Source organism: Telopea speciosissima, chromosome 7 (genome assembly GCF_018873765.1).
Source record: "Telopea speciosissima isolate NSW1024214 ecotype Mountain lineage chromosome 7, Tspe_v1, whole genome shotgun sequence".
Lineage (NCBI taxonomy): Eukaryota > Viridiplantae > Streptophyta > Magnoliopsida > Proteales > Proteaceae > Telopea > Telopea speciosissima.
Window position 1 is genome coordinate 9,007,615 of NC_057922.1, and position 17,396 is coordinate 9,025,010.

The 17,396-nt window shown below is 35.4% G+C and overlaps 1 protein-coding gene across 1 annotated transcript; it reads right to left on the reverse strand.

Annotated features, from left to right (window-relative positions):
- Positions 1-11,381: 11,381 nt before the first annotated feature.
- On the reverse strand, positions 11,382-15,966 carry LOC122667056 (protein NRT1/ PTR FAMILY 4.3-like). The gene is made up of 5 exons (XM_043863234.1): positions 15,821-15,966; positions 14,061-14,278; positions 13,537-13,971; positions 12,750-12,895; positions 11,382-12,423 (listed from the first exon to the last, which is right to left on the reverse strand). The coding sequence occupies exons 1-5, from the start codon at positions 15,948-15,950 to the stop codon at positions 11,532-11,534; spliced, it is 1,821 nt and encodes a 606-aa protein (XP_043719169.1). The 5' UTR covers positions 15,951-15,966; the 3' UTR covers positions 11,382-11,531.
- Between the last annotated feature and the right edge of the window lie 1,430 nt (positions 15,967-17,396).

A 17,396-nucleotide genomic window follows, 5' to 3' on the forward strand; every position in this document is an offset into this window, starting at 1 on the left:
TCTTCATTCTCTCTTCCACTTCCCACTCTCTGTCGGTAACTTGCATTATCCAATCATTCTTGAGTAACTTTGACAGTTCACTTGCTGTACAATTTTTCCTTCTACGATCAATTAATTAACGCTGTTGAATTGCAACCATGGTTCTAAGTATTGGTATCGTATCGGGTAATATATATTGGTTTTGCTAGTTACCCATATTGATATCATGTCGATATTCTATTAGTATCATGGTACGGACAAGGGGTAAAATGATTAAAAAACTTATTTTTTAAGAAAATTCAGGGATATATTTATCTAATACAGTCGATCGAAGGGAGATAGTGTATCGATATCGTATCGATTTTGTATGTTGTCGATACCCGTTCCAATACCGTGCACTAAAACCATGGTTGCAACCTCGTTGAGATATATAAATGAGCAATGCTAGGTTAAGGCCGGTGTCAAAACCAAATTAAGGTCGTTTATAGAAACCAAATCGATCCGTTTGCATTGGAACTATGAAATTGTTCAGTAAATACTTTGGTTTTGGATTAAAAAAATGAGATCGTTTGATCAATGATTCTGTTTTAGATTTAATCAATTAAAACATTTAAAATGAGTAAAATCGATTACGATTTGATTTATGGGTTGATGTTCTCTTTGCCGCAGCGCAGCCTGCGCCCTGGGTTTGCTATTCGGGGGGGGCGGGATGGTCATTTCGCCCACCCCATGTGTGGGCGGACACAGAGAACTTTCTCCCTTGATTTATATATCAAATAAATAGCATTCTCCTAAATCTTCGACATTCTCATGGTCTGATCTCATATTGATAAATTGTTTATGCCTTTTTATTTAAGAATAGTTTTATATTAAATAATTTCTTATGATTTTTTTATGAAAACGTATATAAACATAATTTTCCCAAAAGAAAATGAACTCACAACTAGTCTTAAGAACAAAAGGTACATCCTAATATTTCGAATCAAATGTGAATATACAAAGCAGCAATAAGAAAAAATATTATTAGAAATAAAAGTATAGGATGTGACAGTGAGAGGTAATTTTGTTTTGATAGTTGATTAGTATTTTTATATATTTACCCCATAAAGATTATACAAACTATTTAATATGAATATTAACACAATAAATTAAAGCATTTATTTATGGATTGTGTAGGATGAATTAATAGACAAGATTAAATTCGATTATGTATCCCAAGTCACAAGGATAATCAAATTAGAAATCAAGCTTAGGACTGATAGACATCCTAATTGACTTGTGATTTTTTAAATATGGCATCTTCAAACATTCTTCACTAGTAGAAATAAAGCGGAATGTAAGTTAAACATCTTTACAGTAAACATATGTTCTTCTTTACTCATTCCCTTATTACTGGCATGGGCCATATGTAGACATGTACATGACACATGACTAATATTTAACATATTCATTTGAGTAGGATTAAATCAATCATTTATACCTATGCAAGATAACTTGCGTCCAAATGAGCATAGATCTATTTACTCAAGTGGCTATACTACTCATTGAGTTTGGATATTCTTTTGATTCTTTTTATTCAGAGCATTGAATTTTCTATGATCGTATTAAGTAGTTTAAATTATATTGGCTTTTATAGATAAGTTAAATTGTCTACAAATCTTGTTTTATTTAATATGGTATAAAATAAATAAACATTATACTAATTTATTTGCCATTTTGACAATTTCGTTTGACAACTAATTCTTTTTCTTCTTCATTTTTTTTCTTTCCTTTTGGTACCACAAATATTTTGTTTTCAAAATTAAAAAGTTATTATTGTATGTTGGCCATATTAATGGTTGACAAGGGTGTTTTGAAAAATTATCCTAGACTTAATGTCGTTAAGTTAAAATATTAATCATAAACATAGGTGATCGAAGAGAACCACAGTCCAAACACTTGAACATATGTAGTACTCATTAAAAAGAAAAAAAAAAAAAAAAATTAAAGAAAAAGAAAAGAACCATCATGAGAATGTGCCACGAAAGGCTTATCATGTGATATGCTAAAAGATATCAACAATAATGCTTTCCTCAAATTTTGTTTTCAGTTTTATTCATATTTATGTTAATGTTTAGATGTCTTAGGATTAATGTATAATATTTTATAACCTAAGCTCACCCATAAGATTGTTGCATGCAAATTTGAACTATAGAAACTTGAATTTATACTTGTTACTTGTTAGTTTAACTATATTTTAATTTATAAGTCATGTTTATATTTAGTATCTTTCAAGTGGATTGAGGTGGAACGCTTTTACCATGAATGTTTCTTTGAATATCTAAAGAGACACAAGGTGTCATTAAAAATATCCAAAATCTAATTAGTGAAACATATGATATAGTATTTTGGATTAATCCTAACATTAAATATTCGGTACATAAATAAATAGAAGATTTTTTTGGGTGTTGGATTATTTTCAAAAAACTTGCAAGTTGTGTTTTTGGTAGCATGAAATGATAAATATTAAATAATCTAAAGATAAAGTCAAGATAAATAGTACTTGAGTAAAAAGTTGGATTTTCACTCACTTTTTTATTATGATTTTTAATGTTTTTCTTTTTAATTAAGATGGTTCTAATGTGGACCCTTTTTTTTGAGTAATTCATTATAAGCCTTTAATTGGTTATGTGTTTTGTACGGATATATCATTATAGTGTGGTTGGACATGCTATTAAAAGTCACAACTTTATCTAACATCTTTTAATTTTCCGTTGACAGGACTACATTCATCATTTTAATTGGCGTCCTTTCGATTTTCCACCGACCAATATTTATATTAGATAGGAACAATGATTTTAATTGATTTGGTACCTTTCATGATAAAATAATTTTTTTTTCATTATAGTCTATAGATTGCATTTTACTCGATTTAATAAGCACTCAATTTTCTACTGATGATATATAACATTGCTAGAGAATCTTAATACTTAAATTTGATTTAGCATCAATTATTACAATTCACACATTAATTTATTACAGTTGAAAGGACAAGTCTAATACAAATTTGCGAGACTTATGTTCTTAGTCTATGCAATGCGCAATTTAATATATTCACTTCATTGATATACTAATCATGATGCCTATAGGTTTTAAAACATTGATAGTTAATTAGCCTAAACTCAATTGATCTACTCCCTTTCATGAGTTTATTTACAATACATTGATAATCAATTGATGGGTATTTGGTAGGCATAGTGAATTTGACAATTTTAACTAATTTCTGTCTTACATTATTACAATACTTGTAAGAAACTGTTTAATAATTTTTCTAAATTTTAAAGAAAAAATAGTTAGTGCAATGATGTTTAAACAATATAAATAAAAGAAAAAAAAAATAAAAATATACTTAATATTTAAATTTAAAATGATCTTTTTTATATGTGATTAAATTCCATTTTCTTCCATATTTTTCCCGTTTTAAATATCATTTCCTTTTTTTTTTTTGTTTCACAAAAATAACAATATACTTAATGTTTAAACTTAGAATGCGTCCTTCTATGTACAGTTAAACTCAATTTTTGTCCATATTTTTTCCATTTCAAAATCACATTTCTTTCTTTTTTTGTCTTTTAATTTAAAACCTCATCACGTTTCCTCATTTTTTTTTAATGATATGTGAGCCATGGCATATGGACTAGATATCACATTTGAAACATTAGATTTTGAACCACTGTCAATTGATCACTTTCTTGAACAAGATTATTCAATAAATTCTTGTGATCAAAATTTTTAATTCACATTTGCGTTTTCTTATGGCAATTACTAGCATGATGCATAATTGTGCCTAAACTAGTACATGTTTTAATTACTTAATCTTTGTACTTGAATTGATATTTTGAGAACCATTATTTAAGCACCTATTTTTCATTCTATGTCGACTTTTCTCCATAAATTAAAATACATTTTATGTTGTGTATATCCGTCATTCCACGGTCTGAAAAGTCAGTTAACCTTTTGGGATTGGTGTGTGGTTTGTGTGATTACATTTTGTTTCATCAAAAAAAAAAAAAGAAGAGGTGTGTGGGTTTAGTCCCACATCGGGTGTGTGTTGTGTATATCCTCCATTCCACGATCCCAAAAATTGGTTAACCTTTTGGAATTGGTGTGCGATTTGTATGATTACACTTTGTTTCATTAAAAACAAACTTAAGGAACATGCTCCAAGTATTACCAACCACTTTATCTATTTTCTAAAGAATAAATCCAAAAACCTTAAGTCATCTACTTGCTTCCCTTTTCTCCCTCTTTTTTTATTGTAATGATCAAATTTGTCTTTATTCTTAAGATACTTGGATATCGCTTCACCTTTTTCTCTCTCTTTTTTTTTTTATCATATTTTAAATTCGTGAGGTGGATTTTAAATGCAACAAATCCAACCACAAGAAGATCTATCAAATGTTAGTACTCAACATCAGGAAATCTAAGCTTATTAACAAAACAGGGTGCATGGACATACATGAGAGCCTTGAGAGGGTTTGCTATTTCATGCACCGTTTTAATATGGGCTGTGGCCAATACCGATACTAGATCAACACGGTATCAGTGAAATTGAAATGGACATTATATTTTAGGTGAAAAAAATGGACTTTTGATCTTGTATTGGATTATGATACAAATCATATTTGTGTCAATACCATATTTTAAAACTGCAACTGCATGTAAACAATTGAATTTGAAGCTGAAATTTGTAACATATGCAATCCATACAATTTTATAGTTATCCAATATTTAAAATTGTCACATTATCCTTCCACATGGCAAAACTAAGTATGCATACCATACAAGGTTGTATTACCCTATGACAAGTCATGAACTATAAAATCATTTAAATACCACTACGAAGTTTTTGTTTTTTTGTTTTTCTAAGATAATAGCGGTGATGATAACAATGAAGAAATGTTAAATTTATCTTGTAATTCACAAAGATACCTTTGTAGGATTGGATGTCTTGTAGGGGTGTCAATAAAGCCCGGCTGGCTCTAACCCGCCTTAAGCCCGGCCCGGGCTTGACTCTGATTTTTCGACCACGAGGGCGGGTTTGGATTTAGTTATAGTCGACCCTGGCGGTCGGGTCGAGTCGGTCGGGGTTTAGATCCTGGGCCTAGCCGCCCGGCCCGACCCAACCTGTATTAATTATAGGTATATAATATTACATATATATATATATATATATATATATATATATTATATACTTAATATAAGTATTTTCTTGACCAAAAAAAAAGAAGAGAATTGTACAGAGATAACTACTAGCTTTGTCATCATCATGAAGTGGGAACCCATAAAAGAGTAGATCATCTACTATTTTGATTAGGATCATAAAAAGAATCACGACATGATTGTTATTTAATTGTAGCCCTATAAGCTTCCGGGCCTATTGAGGGGACACCGTTAGAATTGTAAAGAGAGAGTTTATACACACGCCATTTTTTCAACATATTTATTAGCTGTCCATAGGTTGAGATCCTATGTTACAAAACATGGTCTAATGAGACACGTGGAGGTGCATATACCACGCGGATCGGGTTAGGCTCTAAGGTCGGTCGGGGTTTAGGCAGGCCCGACAACCGACCCATTGACACCCCTAATGTCTTGGTCCAAAGTTATATTTATTCTTTTATACTTTTAAATGTTTGAAATATAATTGTTGGCAATTGAATGTTTAATTGTAGATACACATGACAATCAATTGTACTTAACATATATCATGTAGTTAGAAATAAAAAATTAGATCTTCGAATGTGGGGTCCCCTAATAATCCAATATTGTAAGTAAAAAAAAATGTTTTATTGAAAGAGACTTATCATGAAGCGATTGAAAGAAAAGATTTTTTGATTGTGATCGATGATGAAAATGAAATTTACTATTGAAAGTACTGCTTTTTGCAAAGTAAATTCATTTACTAATGGAGGTATAATGTTAACATTCTAATTAGTACTGGGATCTACTAATTCTCAATTAATCAAATGGATAAAGTGCTAAAAAAACATATAAGTAGATGTGAATATATATCAAGATTGAGATCCCTAATGTGAGAGAAATATTTAATTTTCATTTACATTTTATGTTTTTTTTTTCTTTTCTTTTCTCTCTTCATAAAGATACCTCCAATTTTATGTATTTACAAACTTTTAGATTGGCTGCATGGCTTACATGTTTGGCTAGCCTTTTCTATGAGAATATGATCATAAACCTCACTAATTTTTAAAGGAATGCGAATATAATATCGATACTTGTTAGCTTCATATTTTACTTTAATTGGCATCTGTTTATGATTAGCATGTTATTGTTGGCTAGTGAATCCACTTTCTTGCAATTAACTAGACATAATTAATTGATTAAATTTATAGTTCTAATATGGTTCATGTCCCATATTATATCCGGATGGCATGTCACTGGGTGGGTCCATTTAAAAGAGTTTCCCTGACTATTTCATAGATCAAATTTCAATTCAAATTGAGCCTATTATATCGGTTAGAATGCTAATCAAAGTATTTAAAAAAAAAAAAAAAAAAAAGATGGTTAGGTGGACCTTGGTGCAATGGTAAGGTTATTTCATTGTGATCAGGTGGTCACGGTTCGAGTCTGGAAACAACTTCTATGCGAAGCAGGGGGTAAGACTGTGTACATTATGACCTTCCCCACACCCTGCAATGGCGGGAGCCTCGTGTACTGGGTACACCCTTTTTTAGGGACACCACCGATACTACGATAATACATACACTTTCACATTCTCTCTCCTCCCTAGTCACATGGGCTGGCCCCTTGTATACGAATCGTGAGACACTTCCTCCTTAATTGACACCCATTGGCTTGACCCTCCTGGGCTCCAATTGGCTCTGCGGAGGACTGTGAGAGATACCAGTACACGCTTCCCTTGTGTACATCCCTCTTTTATAGTTAAAATATCTTCTAGCATCAGAGAAATGGATTTTTCTTCCAGCCAGATAGGGTGAAACTTGGGTCGAAAAACTTGTTTCCTGCTTGGGCTGGGCCTGATTCACTTCTATTTATGATATGTATTTATCTTCATTTGTTTTTTTGGGTAAAATTTATGATATATATATATATATTTTGATCTATCCTACTCAAGGGCCCACAGGCCAACCACAAGCTAAGGGGGAAGGCCTAGACAAGCCCACAATCTACAACTAAGGAGGGGAGGGGAGACAGGGGTGCCTTTTTGGCACAATTTGCAATCTAGGAGAGTTGATCCCTTGACCTCCTTGGGGGGCATGCAATCAACTTGCAATGCCTCCAGCCAACTGAGGTAAAAGGTTCGATGTGCACGGTCTTGTCCCACATTCAAATGAAACCATCAAATGACAAATCCCCTATTTACGTATCGTAACTCGTTCCCTTTCTCATGCATCCATGTATGAAAACCTTTCCCTAAAATATATATTTTTTTGATAATCCTCCTAAAATATATTTTATTTTTTATAAATTCTCGATCCAAGAGGGGATCTGGGCACAGGTTGCGTTCAGACACATGGGACGGGACAGGGGTGAGGTTTGGGTCATTCAGGGGGACGGGCCTTGTTAAAAATCTGAAATTTGGATAGAATGCTTCACTTCCACTTGTATGGATAGGGGTGAGCTGACTCCAGTAACAAGAACCAAATCACAACAAGCGAAGCGGTCTGATCTTGCCTCTTCTCTTGCCTGCAGATCAGAAATCCCTTTCTCCGGCCGGCCAAGCCCTGCAGGGCCGATTGTTGTTGTGTTATCCTTGTTGTTTTGAGCCAAGGAGCTCGTGACTTCCCCATTTCCCACCACCATATGTCTAGGCGTACTTTCTAGCCTGACCTGAAATTGGACGGTGGATATGTGATCCGGCAAAGGTCTACTTTGTCCAAACACAGCCTAGCCCACCCAAGTAGCACACTCCAAAAACTGGAGCCAAATAGCCCAACCTGGCCCACTAACACTCCTACACTTTAGTCAAATTTACAACATACATAATATTTTGTTTTTGTTTTTTTGTTTTTTTTTTGGGGGTGGGGGGAGTAGTCTTATCTTAGTTTAAGCCAAACCCGGCCTGAGGTCGGGCTGAGATATTGATATCTCAGTCCAGTCCAACCTGGCCTTGTTTGACTTTGATCAGACAGGACTTGGATTGACCCTGATATTTGTCAGGCCGAGTTTTCTCTGACCCTGGTGGTCTTGCTCTTTTGCCATCAACATCAATCATTGTTAAATATAATCCTAAAAGGTTAAAGCCTTAAACATAGTATGTAGTTATATAAAAAATTTTTTTGGGGTAGAAATATAGTTATATAAAATTAAGATCAGGTTCGGGTAGACCGGGTTCAGTGCAAGGCTTTATAGGACAGGCCCAACCCATCCCGGGCCTGAAAATCCCAGCCCAAGCCCAGTCTGCAGGCTAATATGGCCAGCACAGGGCCTGTGCTGGGCTTTTCAGCCTAAGAATGGGCTTGGGTTCACCGGGCCATACTTATGGGCATTAATTATCATTGAAGGTGACTCGTATTGTCAAGTGATAGCTCTTCTGACCCTCCGTTGCAAGATCTTAAGTTTTAATAAGTGTTTGGCCGTCTTTCTGTCCACCAAGCTGTATAGCTCTGTGGTACATACTCTTGGATGTTGTTTTGTAAAGTCCAGCATGGAATCGGGGATTGAATCATGCGATTCTGATCTGAATTGACTGATTTACCAATTCGATTCCCAATTTTTGAAACCATGGTAAGATCTTCTATTTCTTTTTCGTGGTCGGTGAATCCTATAGTCTTAAGAAGCCCTGGCCTACCCCTATGCTTGTGTGAACTTAGGATGTAATTTCAGCTGGATCAGCCCAAGGCCCATCATTATTCCAAGCCCAAAATTTAATTTAAGGTGGGTTGCCCTGTCCTCTACCTAGCCCAATGGACTGGACTAGTCCAAATCTTTTTTTTGTTCATGCGACGGACATACAGAGCCCGTCTTGTACTACTTCAATAGGCCAGCCTGGGCCTAGCCCAAGACTCAAGACAAGGTACCTGGCCCCAGCCTGAGCCTATCCTGTTTAAACCCAGTCTATGTACAAGCATTGTCGTTGTATATATGCACAAAATCATAATTGCCGGATGAAACCGGACTTGTCACACCAGATTCTGTATGTTAAGGTGGGCTTGCTTAGTATTTAGGATAGGCATGGGCTTTATATTTAGGTCTTTGTAGAGCCCATGCCAAGCTCGGGGCATTTACAAAAAATCTCTGGTTCTGGGCCTAGGCTCATGACCCATGTTCATTGCAAGCTAGCCCATTGACACCCTAAATGTCCAACACCGCAACTATCCCAAATCCTCATCCATTGTCCATTAAAGAGACAAGCGAACCTGGTAGCACTGCTTTGTTGCAAGCCCCTAACACTTTGTGTGTGGGTGTGGGTGGGATCCGGCTCCTCGCCAGGGAATCCAGCGCCCCGGGAGTGCTGAGTGAGGCATCCAATGGTGCTGGGCATTTTGGGATGCCAACTGAGCATACATCCCAGCATGCCCAACAACCCAGCACAGTTGGATGCCTCACTGGACACTTTTTGGGTGCTAGGGTTCCTGGAGAGGAGCCCGACGCGTGTGGGTGTGCGTGTAGCTGGGGAAGGGGAAGTTGTATAGTTGTTACTTGTGAGTTGTGACTAACCTTCATAAAGTTATAAGAATGTCATTTCATATAAGTAGAATATATCTAATGACATTTTTGTAGTTTATGTCAGTTTGCACTCACATTTGAGACCCTTCCAACTTGTTTGTGGGCAAAGCTTGACCAATGAAATGGCTATGGGTTCTTTGACTATGGACTCACCCATGTGCCAACATTTGAAAAATTGTGATTTGGCTTTCCTTGGTATGCAACTTTTATAAACTCCCAATGGAATCACTCTTCTTGAAATTTAAGAATCATAAATGCAGTCTTTTATATTTGTTTATTTATTTATTTTTTTTGGGGGGTTGGGGGATGGGTCTTTCTAGTTGTGACTATGCCTAGTGAAGTATAACGCTTCACTATTTGCCATTTAGTAGTACATGGGTTAGTCCATATGATAAAGAACTACATTTACATTTCAATGGCCATATTTCAGTCCAAAGTAAGGAAAGTTGTTCAAGTTCTGATTCAAAGTTTAGTAAAATTACCAAAATGTCATCAAATGGAGATGAATATAAAATACAAAATGTCATCTTTTATAATTTTTATCTACTTTCTAAATTCATTTTAAACTGAAATTGTACCAATGAGTTGCTTGTCTGGTCTTTTATCCCACGGACTAACCCATATGACAAATAGTGAGGCGTTATACTGCATTAGCACAATGACGAGAAAGAAAACCCTCCTTTTCCCCTCCCCCCCTCTTTTCATTTGTTTGAACATCTGTGAACAGAGGATTCACGGTAGCAAAACCCTTTTTCAAAGGATAATTGTTTTTTTTTTGATAAACCCCTTCATCAAAGGATGATGAGTAAGGTATTAACATCATTTATTGGATGTGGATGAAAATAAAAGCCATAATTGGTGCATTGAAAAGCATAGAAAGAACAAATCAGTGAATGGGTTATAATGGGACAAACAACTTTTTACCACAGACTATGGAATGAAACCCCTCAGAAGAAAGGGTAGACCAACAGCTCTAAGAATCATTGGACAGATTAAAAAGTTTAAAAATCTTACATTGACATTTGACACAATTGTGTCACTTACTCCATCTTTCAAAGTGGAAATTAATGTCTTTGGAATGTCATCAAAAGGGCTATTCACTAATTGGGTCTCCTAATAGTTTTTAATTTTAACCAACATAAATGTTATAATGGAAAACACATTCTTTGAATCCATTTAGTGTTTGGATGGTATATGCATGACAATGTCAATGCTTGAGAGGTCTTGCAAGCAAGAGGGGACCAACCACCAAGAGAAATATAAGACATGAATCAGACATGTTTTCCCCTTGTAAAAGCTAAAATGATTGAGAAAGGTAACACTACATGGAAGCATTTCCCCTAGAGGTCTAGAAAGGAAAAAAAAATAAAAAATCAAACTTTTAGTTTTTATTTTTATTGATAGACACTTCATTATATTGCAAATACATGTATCACATCACAAATAGAAGAATTTAGTTTAGAAATGACCCTTCTTTTAACTAAAGCATAAAGCAACACTTCCCACCACATCATTTAACACATATACATGCTTCTTTTCCACTCATTTAAGCAAGTTCTTAAAGATGGAATTAGACCTAACTTGCTTTTGGATCTTAGTAATTACCAAGTATAAAACCTTTGTACCATCAAAAGTCCACCTTGAACAGTCAAATTATTAAAGAAAGGAAAAAAAAGAAGATAATATGGAAAGTGATCTAAAGGCAATAGACCTAGAGGGTTTAATAAAGTGGGTCTATACCCAACAACATACATTATTGTCTCTCTACCTTTTATTTTTCTTCTCTTTGTAATGCTTTTCTTTTATACAATATTCAAGTAGAAGGTGGAAAACAAAAAAATTAATTAACAAGATAATGTTATTTAAGGTATAATAATATTGTCATCACTTACATGCTTTGAAGAGCTATGGTGCCCTAATTCTTCCTCATAAGAATCATGTGGTGGAGTGGATGATAGAGATGGGTTGTAAGAATACCATCTTGAACAAAAGAGATAATTAAAGAAGTTAATGATGCTTAGGGCAGCTAGTAACCAATAGAAAAGGTCTAGCCTATCTTTGTTGAGGTCATTGTCACTGAGCCAACCTCCACCAGATGAATTTGAAGTGATTTTGTTGACTAGAGAAACAAGGAGAGAACTCAAGTAGAACCCAAATGAGTATGAGCAGTAAGTCATAGCTGTAAGAAATGCTTGCATTCCTGATAAGGATTGTGTGTAGAAAAACTCAATTAGACCAACTGCAGTGAACATCTCTGATAGTCCAAATATGAGAAATTGTGGAGCAATCCAGAAGATAGATAGAATCTCTTTTGAATTCATAGCTGAGTTCCTTCTCTTGTTCTCTACTAGGGCAGCTGATACCATGGAGAAGGTAGCGAAAAAGAGGCCGACGCCTATTCGATGTAACGGGGAGATTCCTGAATCATTTCCTGTAAATTTTCTTGCAAGTGGAACAAAGACACCTTCATAGAGAGGAACTACAAATATGAGAATGATGTAAGGAATAGATTGAAGTGAAGCTGGTGGGATTTTGAAGCTTTTTGTGAGTTGGGTATCCATTGCACTTCCTTGTTGAACTGAAAATGTTTGGAGTTGAGCTAGAATGGTGTTGAATATGATGGTGCAGGCAAATATGGGAATCACTGAGAGGATTATTTTCACTTGCTCAACTTGGGCCACTGTGCATAATCTCCATGGGCTTTCCTTGGTTTGAGATCCATCTTGGATTTTAATGCACGCCTTGTCCAAGAATCTGAAATAATTTACATTGAATATATTAGATAAAGATGAGAGATTAAAAAGTTTACCAAAAAAAAAAAAATGAGAGATTAAAAAAACTTTCCTTTAATAGACTACGTGGTAAATTTTACATGTTAAAAAATTTTCTAATGTTTTTTTCTATGAAAAAACAAATATTGGAACACTTTTCAACATTTAAAGTTTTACATCTAAAATTCGTTGAAGTGAAAATTTTCAAGGTAAAATTTTTCGTTGAAACAAACAGAACTAATCTTTGAAGAATTGAATAGCCTTATTTGGATACCAAAGAGATGAGATTCTTGTTAACAACATATGGACCTGAATTTTTCGGCGTGTCGGGGATTCGCCGCATTATTGATGGTGAAAACTCTGTTGTTCACTACATTAATTTGGCTTCCATGAAACATCAGATCAGAATTAGATGGGCAAACTTGTTTTCTTTTTGAGAATGCTGCAACAAGAACCTGCAAAACCATATTAGGATGTAATTAACATGTTATATATTCCCTTTTCAATTTTATACAAGATATGAATTTTACATGATATATATACTATGAATCTGAAGAAAAGACATCATAATTAAGTACCAGAAATCATTTTAAAATATAATCATATTGAAATTTGAAAATGAAAAATAAATTAATAAAGGAAATAATTTAAACCCATGATGCATATTACCAAACAACCTGATTGTCCTGAAAAAACTACCAAAATAATAATAGTAATAATAACAAATTAAAAAAAAAAAAAAGTTCACCCATCATGCCTATTAGAAAACATGATTGTCATGAAAAACCACTAAAAAAGTTCTAAATTTCACATCATCTTAAAAAGCTCCATCAAAACTTGCTCAACAAACATGGACAAGCACAACCCCAAAAAGATAGACCACTTTGTTGAGAAATGATATAGAAAGAAAGCCACACAATGGACACTAAGGCAACGTTTGGTAAGCATTCTTGGAATGCATTTTAAGTTGATTTTACATTCTCGGATGATAAAAATAGTTGTTTTTATCGTTTGAGAATACGAAATCGGCCTAGAATGCATTCCAAAAATCCATACCAAACATAGCCTAAAAATGAAAGGATAGATAAAGTAGTACTTGAGCAATTGGAGTGAAGATGCTTCCATGAGGGGGCTTGTTCCTATAGATTAGGGTTCCAGTTATCAAACTCATCAACCCCAATGCCATGGCGGCCGCCGAGAGTCCAAACCCAACATCCATTCCCGATCGTGTCTGGACCCATACAAGAACAGTGAGGGCAATGAGCTCTCCGACGCAGAAAGCGAAGTAAGCGGCATTAAAGTATGTTGAGAGCTTCTTGGATTGCTTTGGGTCCTCCTTCCTGAATTGATCAGCCCCATGAGAGATTATGTTGGGCTTTACACAGCCACTTCCTAAGGCCACCAAGTAGAGTGCTACAAAGAAAATTATGGCCTTGAACCCTTTTGCTGGTTCACACTGCTCAGATACCATGTTGCACTGGAGTGGCCTTAGTTGAGGGAGATGGGCTTGGACTGAAAGTAAGATAAAACCCTGTAGAATTCACCACAAATACCATTTATGTAAGAACTACTTAATCTTTAGTTTTTTCTCTTGTTGGATTTGGATAGAGAGAAACTTACAGAGAGTTCCACAAAGCCAAAGATCACCATTGTCCAGAAGCTCCCAAGATAAGAATCTGAGAGGAACCCACCAAGGAGAGACAAGAGGAAGATAGTCCCCACAAAGTTTGTCACTATATTTGCAGATTTTGACAAAGGGAAGTGCATCTCATTAAAGACATAAGTTATGAGATTGTTTCCAACACCAGCAATAGCCATTATCTCGAATGCTTGGAGGCCTGAAACCACCCATCAAACAACCATCATTAAATTTTTTTTTTTTTTGGATGAATAAAAATAATTTATTAAAATAAACAAAATAAAACAAAAGCCAAAAGGTAGGAGATAAGCCAAATTAGCAAGAAGCTAAGAGGCACCACAAAGCCTTAGGCAAAGAAAGGAAAAGAAAATACAATAAACAAATAGACACCCACAAATTAAGTTTTTGATTCCTTGGGACGAAGGTAGTATGTGGCAAATCTTAGGCGATGATTTCGACCCGTATAAATGACATGGCCATCAAAATCATAGCTTTTTCAAGACGCTTCAAAGATTCCTTAGAGTAGTGTCCATCAATAAATTAAGGGAGCAATTTTGGTGGACAGCAACCCACGGGCTAAAATGTTTGATGGACACATAGATCTGCCACATGGTAAATTATGTGGGGTTGAAATTTTATGGACAAGATGGTAGACCTAAGGTCTCTTGTCTACATGTCAAGTTTCAGTTCAATCGGAGTGGTCATGTGGGAAATAAAACATAATCCAAGACTATCAAGAGTAGGATAGGACTGCACGATGTGCATGGATATAAATGAAAGTAGATTGAATTTGAGGCTGAATATAATTTCACAAAGAGTCTCTTGATACCATTTCGTAGATATCCAATGGTTAGAATACTTCGTCACTACTCCACAAGGTAAAACAAATGCTCTCACCCACCAATTTTGTTCGTGGGCAACCACAAAAACTTTCATCATAAATTAATGAATAAAAGATATCAAAAAAATATTTAAAAAATTAAAAAGAAGAACCCACTAAAATCTATACTCATTAAACTTAAGTTTTAAAAGCCCAGACCCCTTTCTTCATCATCAAATTCGTAACCACACTACCCCTTCAAAGTACGAGGAAGTACCTAGAAATCCAAAGAAAAAACATGACAAAATTTCATCCTTGCCTATCAATAAATAAATAAGAAATTGTGATTTTTTTTTGAAAAATAAATAATATATTAAAACCCGAAGGGAAAAGAAGAGATACTAAAAAGGAGCGAGTAGAAGCAAAAAAAAATAAAAATAAATAAACAACAACAACAACAGGATTAAAATCCTCTGCAGTGATCGATATGATGGTGCACTGCGGTGCGGCCTTGTGAGCTCGACACGAGGATGATGCAACATCCAATGGTGCGAGCTCAATTGTACTTTATTTTTTTCTTTTTCTCGAGCTTGACACCGTTGGATGTCGCATCATCCACATATCGAGCTTGTAGGACCGCACCTCAATGCACCGCTAGATCGGTGCACTAGAGGATTTTTTTCCACAAAAACAAGGCTAAGCCCTAGCAAAGGCTAACTAACTAAGCCTCACCAAACCAAGCAAAATCCCAGGCCCAAGGAAAGATTTAAAGGAAGAGACAGAAGCATAAGTGATCATAAAACCAAAGGATTACACCTTTGGCATTGCCTAAAACCCACCAATTAATATTATAATGTAAAGTCTATAACCTAAAGAAACTACCCAAAACAATTTGAGAGAAAGAGAGAGAGAGAGAGAGACCAAGAACAAGGGCAGCAGCTCTCATTCCACCATGCTTGTCAGTTTTGCAAGGTCTTCCCCTCCAATCCATAGCAGCATCCTCCGAAAACAAGGATTCACCTTTGATATTCTTTCCTGTCTCAGGATCCATTTCTCTTTCTTTTCCACTTTCTCAGACACAAACGCTCTGTCTACTTACCTAATTGGGCAAGAAAATCTCCCAACCAGAGTACCAGAGAGAGGTAATTAAGGGGAAGAAGTGTCTCAGCTGGGCTTTGGTGAGTTTTAAGACAAGTGGGTGCCCCATATTTATAACCACAACAAGAAGCACTCAGTACCTCGGGGGCCGATTATTTTCCGATTAAAAACTTCCCCCATTACATCCTCGCCAAAACATCGGCCTCTCTTTTTGGTCTCAAATTCCAATTCACCCAATCACTCATGAGTCATAAATGGATGGATATACAATACATAGATCATATACATGCACACAATGCTAATGCGATTCCTCTCTCTCACCCACTATAGAGTCTTAGAGAGTAGAGACACTAAGTAGATATTGGAGAGAGAGAGAGAGAGAGAGAGAAAGAAAGGGAATCTGGGTGGTGGTCCAGGGACATGTGTCATGTAACATCGATAAAGCATTCTCATTGGTCAATCACCTTATCTCTTGTGGGCCACACCATTAAAAGTCAACATCAATAGTAAAGTTCTGCTTGGGGGGGGGGGGGGTCAAACCTTATTTTAGGTCACGTTTGCCTTGTATATAATGTGATGACATTGAAAACTCAATTCGGCATAGGAGGTGTTGTTTGGTGAATTTTTTAGATGATTCTTGTTTTTGGTTTTTTGGGATTACATGTTTGTAGTTTCCATGCATGCTTTCATGTATTGCAGCTTCTTATGATTCGGGGCTTTAAAAGACTGGCATTACTATTGGACAAGGAAAACTTTACCAAACACAGCATTAGTGTTTTTAGTCTTTATGTATTTGGTTGCGCGTTGTTAGTCTCATAAACACATGGACCAAGTTTCTTTTAACCCATGGTGAAGAGAGAATCTCTTCATCCATGGGAATGTGACTAGCTCTTTTTATTTGGAATGGAGAAGGGTATTTCGGACCTTAAAAAATGTGTTGTGCTAAGCTTTTGTTGTTCTTACTTTTTGTCCTTGATTTTCACTAGAAAGTCTAGGGTGATTTAACTACTATTTGTTTTCTTGATTATTAGTAAATAGATAGTGATTTAAGTTAATTAGAATTGTCATATTGTGATTATAGACAATATCACTTATTATGAAAGAAAAGGGAAAAAGATCCCTGCTTGGTGGTGCCCCCTATGCCCTCTCACGAAGCAACATGAAATAATGCCCCTGTCCCTTGGGTAGATACCTAGGCGTGCTTTCCCATTGGTGCAGATACCGATGTAAAAACCATGCCTATCAAAGACTAGAAGTAGAACCAGAGTTTGGTTCCTCTACACGTACCAACGGGTGAACGTGCATGAGATGAGAGCTAACCACCTGTCCTATTTTTGCCATTTATAAAGAAAAAGTATGGAAACAAAATTAAAATGTGATTGACTCTGAGATGCACATT